The sequence below is a fragment of the Rutilus rutilus genome (genome assembly GCF_951802725.1).
Source record: "Rutilus rutilus genome assembly, chromosome: 14".
Lineage (NCBI taxonomy): Eukaryota > Metazoa > Chordata > Actinopteri > Cypriniformes > Leuciscidae > Rutilus > Rutilus rutilus.
The window spans coordinates 3,991,712-3,999,211 of record NC_140219.1 but is presented as its reverse complement, the minus strand read 5'-3'; the positions used below and the strand labels follow the sequence as shown (position 1 = coordinate 3,999,211).

The following is a 7,500-nucleotide window of genomic DNA, read 5'->3' as shown; positions in this document are numbered from 1 at the left end:
TGTATTCACTCCAGTTCAAGTTCGTTTCCCCTCCTGGTGCGTACTTTTTGGGCAGGTGTGAATACAGCAACTCGGGTGCAAATCAAACAACTCCAAACTAATTCTGGTACAGTTCGTTTAAGGTGATTTTCTGTCCAATGAATGGATGACCTAAGTGAACAAATTTTGTCTCAATTGCAAAAAGGGCAGTGTGAAAGCGAGCCACAAAAAAAATCAACATTGTATTTGGTCCAGACCAAAGCAAGTGAACTAGCGGACTTTCCTGGTGTGAATACACCCTTAGCACTAACAGAGCAATCGCACCAGGGTACGTTTTAATCCAACCAATCATGCCAAGTGTGAACACACCCTAAAACCCCAGCTCAAACAGTAGAGCATGACGCTAGCAACGCCAAGGTCATGGGTTTAATTCCCAGGGAACGCATGAACTGATCAAATGTACATTTTGCATGTAGTATAATTCCCTGGAAACATGCATAAACCAAAAGTAAATGCAATATCCCAGAATTCCTCACCTTCACATGATTCCTGTATGTGTACCGTGTCCCCGACAGCCAAGGACAACTGCCTTTCCGCTTTGGCGATGAAATTCCACTTAACTTCAGAGAAAATACAAATTTCATAAATGCATTTGAAAACATATAAAGTGAAGTCACAGTTTGGATTTATTTCTCAAGTGATGCCCGGCAAAACAGCTCCCTTTAATGCTCCCTTTAAGACATCAAATAATAAGAAACTGTCCTCAACTACTTTGCTTTCTTCTCGTCTGGTGTGAAAAAAAGTCCTGCAATTCATGTCTGGAGCACAAACGCTGCAGGACGACACACACACTGAACTTTAATTCTTTAGCCAACATCAATGACATGGAAATGTTAAACTGCAGAGATGGAGAACATCATATTACACACACACACACACACACACACTTTATTTCTGCAAGTACGAGTTCGTTGGCCTACTTCCTCTCAGAGCAGCTTCCTGTGCAACACCACACACACACACACACACACACAGATACACGCCGCCATCAGCATGTTTATAATTAAAATAACTTTCAATAAGCAATCATATGCATTTACATGAGCTTTACTTTTAGTTTTAGTATGTGCAATATCCTCATTTATTCACTATAGTGAGCTACAAAAGTGCTGACTACACCAGTCCAGAACCAGAGGCACTAACATCGCCAATCAGAACCACTTTTGCATTCACCCTTTCGGACAAAAATAACTCATAAACCCGAATAAGTTGGCAAAACTAAAAAAGAAAATGGAGGTAATCAGTTACATCAAATTTTTTAAGTTAAGAAATGTTACGTTTAAGTAAGCAGAACTTGCAGATTTTTATTTTGCACTCGTACATTTGAACTGCTCTTAACTTGAAATATTTGAGGAAGCCAATTCATTTAACTTAAATTTTTCAGATAATCTCAACCTAAATATTTTAGAAGTGGAAACTTGGCTAGCTTTAACTAGCTAACTCAATAAATGCTACCTTGCTAATTGGTAACACAATGCTTTGATAGCATTAGCATAGCATAGCACTTGCTGAATGAGTACAGCAATATAAAACATTTAACATATATCTGTTCTCAAACCAAGCTCATGCTCCACTCGTCAACATGATGATAACAAAACAAAACAAAAACATAACAGAGACTCTACTGAACTAGCATTACAAAAAATTAAACACTACTAAATCTTCCAATTAACATAAATCTTGCACACACACACACACACACAAAAACAAACATTATATAACACTTAATTTTAGCATTTACTCTCCCTTTCGAGTGTCATGGAAAAGCATGCTGGGAAGTAAAACTCCCAGCCCAGTTTCAGTTAAATTTAAGCTTGTCTGAATTAAAAGAAACAAGTTCATAAAACTCAAAACAATGAAACAATTCAGATGACTTCAAATGTGTCAATTTTGTGAACTCAAAAGAAAAAGAAAGTTCTAAATACTCATAAAAGTTAATCTGATTGAACTGATTTGTTTAATTTAAGTTGGCTCAACTCAAACCAATTCCTTATTTTGAGCATTAGGTTTTACAGAGGTGGTGCGAGATCGACATTCACAAATAACTCTAAATAAAGTCACTCTAATCAGCGTCACCATCTCAAGCTAGCACTGCTCTTCCTGGACGCTTCACGAACGAGCTTCTGTCGATTAAAAGGGATTCCTTAAGAGACAACTCTGCAATTCCTTAAGAGACGACAGTGTTATTTTAGTGTAATTCAAATACTATTATACGTTTAGAATTTGACTGAATTTATTTTATGAGAAATGTACGAGTTCAAACTGAGATCTCTGACTTTTAAATGCACACTTGAGCAAATATGAGCACATTTTGAGACATTAGTGAGATGAAGCTCTAGAGGAGGCTTGTGTGAGATTGCATTTTCGTCTCATTGCGCTCTATGAGAAACAATCAAGATATTCAAGAGATCTCATTTCACGCAGGCATCCACTAAAAAATTCAATGTTGCTCTTGAGTTATTAAATGTCGTCAAACCTTTAGACTGTAATAAGTGAAAATGTGCAGAGGTTCCTTAAGAAGTTATTTCAGGCGTGTTCAGTTGCATTAAATTATATTTTGGACTTTAATAGACCATTTTTTCAATGCATTTCTAATGCTAACGAGCAATGCGAGACCGCGAAATCTGAACATTTGCAGGATTTCAAAGCAAAAAACAAGTGCTAAAAGATAAAAATGCTGCAATCTGTTTAGGCCAGTGACTGTCGAGCCACTTGACTGATCCGTCTCTGCCCACATCCTGAGAAATAGGAACTGAATTCACTGCAACTATAGACGGCCGCTGCGAGAGGTGCCAGGAATATACACAAATGCACACACAAATACACAGAAAACATTAATTCCTGCACAGGTGAATCTCAAAAAAAAGGCCAAACTCACCAACTCCATATCTTTCAGAGCTAGTTTTCGTCCAAGGAGCCATTGGTTGGACTTTAAAACGCTCTCCTGCGTCTCTTTCTGTCTGTATTTATGTAGTTCCTTTCTAATGTCCTACACCGGCTGTTTTTTTGGGTGAGGGTGTGAGAGATAATCAGCATGAAGTGCTCCTCCTCCTCTCTGTCTGACTGTCTGCTTCTTCCTCTTCCTCTTTTGGCCTTCCATCGGCTTACATACGCAGCGCAGCACAACTTCAGCATGACGACTAAAGCACACGTTTCAATGGCTTTTATCTGGATCATGTATGTGTTGAGTCTCAAACTCTGCTCTGATCTACAGTGTATATTAGGGCGTGTGATGGAGCATGTAAATCATCATTTATGAATCTTTAATGCTGGAGGAAACATCTGGTGTGGGACGGGATAAAGCAGATTCCCTAAAGATGTTTGATTTATGCATCTGAGAGACTTAATGCAATTGCAAGCAGGTTTATATAAACACAAACAAGCTGCTTTGTATCTGTACTCATCAAACATCAAAATAATGTCACTGTTCAGGCGCAATACCTACAGTAGCCTACAGAGGGCACCGCAAACTCTCACTGAGAGATGGTGCAGAAACTTCATTATGCAGCTTGCTGAATAGAAGCAGGGTTATCATCACTGACTAAAACCAAAAAATATTAACACATTTCTGTTCATTGAAATAAAGCTGAAATAAAAGAAAACCCAAAAAACTCAAACTGAATGAAAACTGGAAATGTTGCCTTGGCAAAAAAAAAAAAAATGATTAACTGGAAAAAAAAAATTAAACTGAAATAAGAAAAAAATTATCTAAAAAATCTAAAATCTAAAATCTAAAAAGCAATTTAAAAAAATCACATAATGAATTACTAAAAATGTAACAAAAAAATTTTATGAAAACTAAAAATATTTTAAAAAGCCAATTCAAAATATTAAACTATAATATAACTAAAATGAGATAACACGAGTAAAAATTTGTTTTTATTTGTTATGTTTTTAGTTAAATTTTTGTTAAAGTTTTAGTAATTTTGTTGTGTGTTTTTGTCATTTTTATTATTATTTTTATGTATGTCTATATACTTTTTATTTGTTTTATAGAAATGTTGCCTTGGCAATAAACTGAAATAAATTCAAGTGCTAAAATTATTAAGAGGATTTTTTTTTTTTTTTTTATAATAAGAATAAAATTAATTAATCAAATTCAAATTAATTCACAAAAGCACATAACGAAATTACAAGAACATTATCATGAAAACTAAAAATATAACAACAAATGCTAATTATAATACCACAAAAATAAAAACTTAAATAAACACAAGTAGAAATTTATTTTTTTATTCGTTTTTATTTTTCGTATACTTTTTATTTAAACTTTAAAGTTGTATTGATTTCGTTGTTTTTGCCATTATTATTATTATTATTATTATTTTTAAGTTTGTCTTTATATTTTTTCATTTTTTTTTCAAAGTTCAACTAAATTAAAATGAGAAATGTTACAAAACTAGCGGAAACAAAATAAGTTTAAATTTCAATTAAGTTTTTATTATTTCAGTTAACTTTTATTATATAGGAAACACAAATGTTTTAATTGCACTGAAAAACTCACCAAACACTCACTCAGAGTTTTTGAGTAGAAGTGTCTTTTTTTAATTAGTTTTTATTTTGTATTTCCTGATTTTTTTTTTTTAAGTTTAAGTTTAAGTTAAAGTTTTATTGCTTTTGCAGCGAGTTTTTCAATATGAATAAGTAATAACACTTATAAGTGATCATGCATACATTTTACCTGAATAAAATCCCAAAGGAGTCATGTTTAGAGAAAAGAACATCACAGAGACTTGAGGGGTGAAATCATTTCACTTGGACCTGAAAGAAACCACATAACAACCACCCAGAACACCCAGTTATGTTCAGAAAACATCAAATTTCAGTTACATACACGTCCATATACATCGAAGATTCATCATCAGTCCGTTAAAAGCTCCGCTTTGTGTTTTCCTATTGTGGTCTGTGCTGAAAAACAGGACAGCTTCTCACAGAGATAAACGCAGTCTTTTGTTGAAGCACTAAGAACCTCTTAATACGCCCCATAATGCATCAGTCACTTTGATTTAAAGAGGTCAAAACATCTCCGCTGGTTTCCTCGAGTGGATAATGTGGGGGGGTTTTAATTTGGATCAGACCACATAAAAAGCCTTATTCACCACAACAGTACTGGGAAGTACTAATTATAAAAATAATTATAAAAATGAATTGTTTAATACTCACCAGCGTGTCAGTGGCTGTCGGGATCATGTTGGTTAAACCCCTTCGCTGGGAACAGTAACATTGCAGTAACATCCACTGAACAAGACATTGAAAAACACGACTAGGGACAGTCATGGCAACTATGCGGCAAATTATGTGGATAACAATCAATAATAACAATCAATTGGTAATTGTAAAGCGTCGAATAAACACTTCAAAGTAAATGTAAAAATATTGATTTGTATAAAAGATTTAGAGCTGAATTTATAAGAATTCGACAGTGACAATAAACACTTGACAAGTTGGCGGTGTGTGTGTGTGTGTGTGTGTGTGTGTATAGAGAGAGAAGCATCTGATTGGCTAACTGAAGAAGTGTGCTGAGTTATAGAGATGTGTGTGTGTGTGTGTGGTAGAGAGAGAGAGAGGAAAAGGCAAGAGTAACAGAAGAATGAAGGTCGTACAAGGTAAGTTACGCTTCTACTGCATCACATTTAAAACCTCTTTTGGCAAAATCATTGCAACATTAAAACTGCATGCTCAACACTGTTTGTATGTGATAATGCATCCGCTGAACGGATGAGTGCTGACAGCTGTTCACAGTACTTGAAAATAACAGATAAACGCATTCATAGAAAGAAGGTCAAGAAAATGTGGGAAGGAGTGTGTTTTGTGACGTTAATGTCTGTTGAAGGGATCAGTCTTGCTGAGATTGATTGTTTTAGACCTTCATTAGAAGTTTGTGGCTGTTGCTCTTTTCAACAGAAGACTTGGTGCTTTATCTGACTAGACAGACTTGATCTGATCTGATCTGATCGTCTTTTGAGCCTGAGCTTTTGCATTTCGATCGCATTTGTGTGTGTGTGTGTGTGTGTGTCAGATTTCTTCAGAAGACGCTAAAAGAAGTGAAACACGCTCTATTTGATCTGAGATCAATGTAGACATTTTTTTTTATGTGCGTCAGAGGAATTAAAAGATGAAACACATGCCCTCTTCACATCCTACCTCTTCAGTTTACTTCAGAAATAACAAACAAATCATCTCATCATTTAAAAGGATGTGGTTTCCTAGCAACCCAACACCCATGACGACCACGCTTGACAGAAGCAATCAAAAGACGAGCGGCTGTATTCCTCCAAGACTTCCTGACAGCCTCAGAAATGAGGAGGAACACTGACAAATGTGTTTACAAGCCAATCAATGAACCGAGCAGAGCGGCCACTTAAACGCACAGGAACATGAAGTCGTCAATATAACACCAAAACACGCCACCTGTCGTCTTTTACAGGCAAGATCATTGAGAAAACATATGAACTGTTTCATTTTTTTTTTTAAATGGGTTACACTTTATTTTAAGGTGTCATTGTAACAGTGTAATTATATATTTAAATACTGAGTAATATTAAGCAACTACATGTACTTACTTACTATAGGGTTAGGGTAGGATTTGGTTGAGGGTTCGTTGCATGTAATTATGCATCATTTACTGTTAGTACATGTAACATATGTAACACTGTAAAATAAAGTGTTACCAAAAAATGTATCACTCTTAGAAGAAAAGGTTCCATTGAATCTTAAAGGGTTCCGTCATGCGCTTCATATTTAGAATTTAGAATTCATATTTAGAATCATTTTATGGACTTAGTTTAATTAAATCAATTAAATTTCAATTAAATTTCAATTTTCAATTTTCAAATTTTCAATTAAATTTCAATTAAATGTCATAACTCATAAACACTTTATCACTAGAAAAAAAAAATGAAATAAACCATTGAACGTGAAAGTATTATGAGTATTATTAAAGTATCAGAGCTGCTTCACAGCTGAAATTGTATTGATTGATAATTATAGAACTTTGCAGCATTTTAGTTGAAAGTGAAATTGAAAACGATCTTAATTGAAAAGGGCTTGTCAGAAGGCAGATGTGCCGCGCTGACATTGCCGAAGGAAATGTTAAATATTTCATAATCTGTTTAAAGTTTAACACGCTGTTACGGAGAAGGTTTCTAGCACTAGCGGAGGAGAAATGTGCATCTCAATGAGCTGTGGAGACGGAGACAGGTGGGACTGAAGACCGCAAACCAAGTGTTAACGCTTGACATTAGGTTAATTAAACGGTCCATATGTTTCGAAATCATTAAATCAGATCTATTTTTATAGGGAAGAACAGCTCTTTCTCTCTGAGAGATAATGAGAGAGAGCAGGACACAAAAGCAGAGAGACCCACGTACTGTAGAATCACAAGCAAGTTGCTGAATACATCTCGGATGTTTCTTTTACGACGCAGTTACGTTCACTTTGAGTTTGCTGAAGTCTCCTGAT

The 7,500-nt window shown here is 35.1% G+C and overlaps 1 protein-coding gene across 2 annotated transcripts in view; it reads right to left on the bottom strand.

Moving 5' to 3' along the window:
* dock2 (dedicator of cytokinesis 2) overlaps positions 1-3,068 on the bottom strand; it is a 118,918-nt gene extending 115,850 nt beyond the window's left edge. For both annotated transcript variants that reach the window (XM_084430589.1, XM_084430590.1), the window contains exons 1-2: positions 2,918-3,068; positions 516-599 (exon numbers count right to left, since the gene is read on the bottom strand). In XM_084430589.1, the coding sequence (XP_084286715.1) occupies positions 516-599; positions 2,918-2,960 (127 nt within the window). In that variant the 5' untranslated portion in view covers positions 2,961-3,068. The remainder of the gene's footprint in view (positions 1-515; positions 600-2,917) is intronic.
* Positions 3,069-7,500: the final 4,432 nt, after the last annotated feature.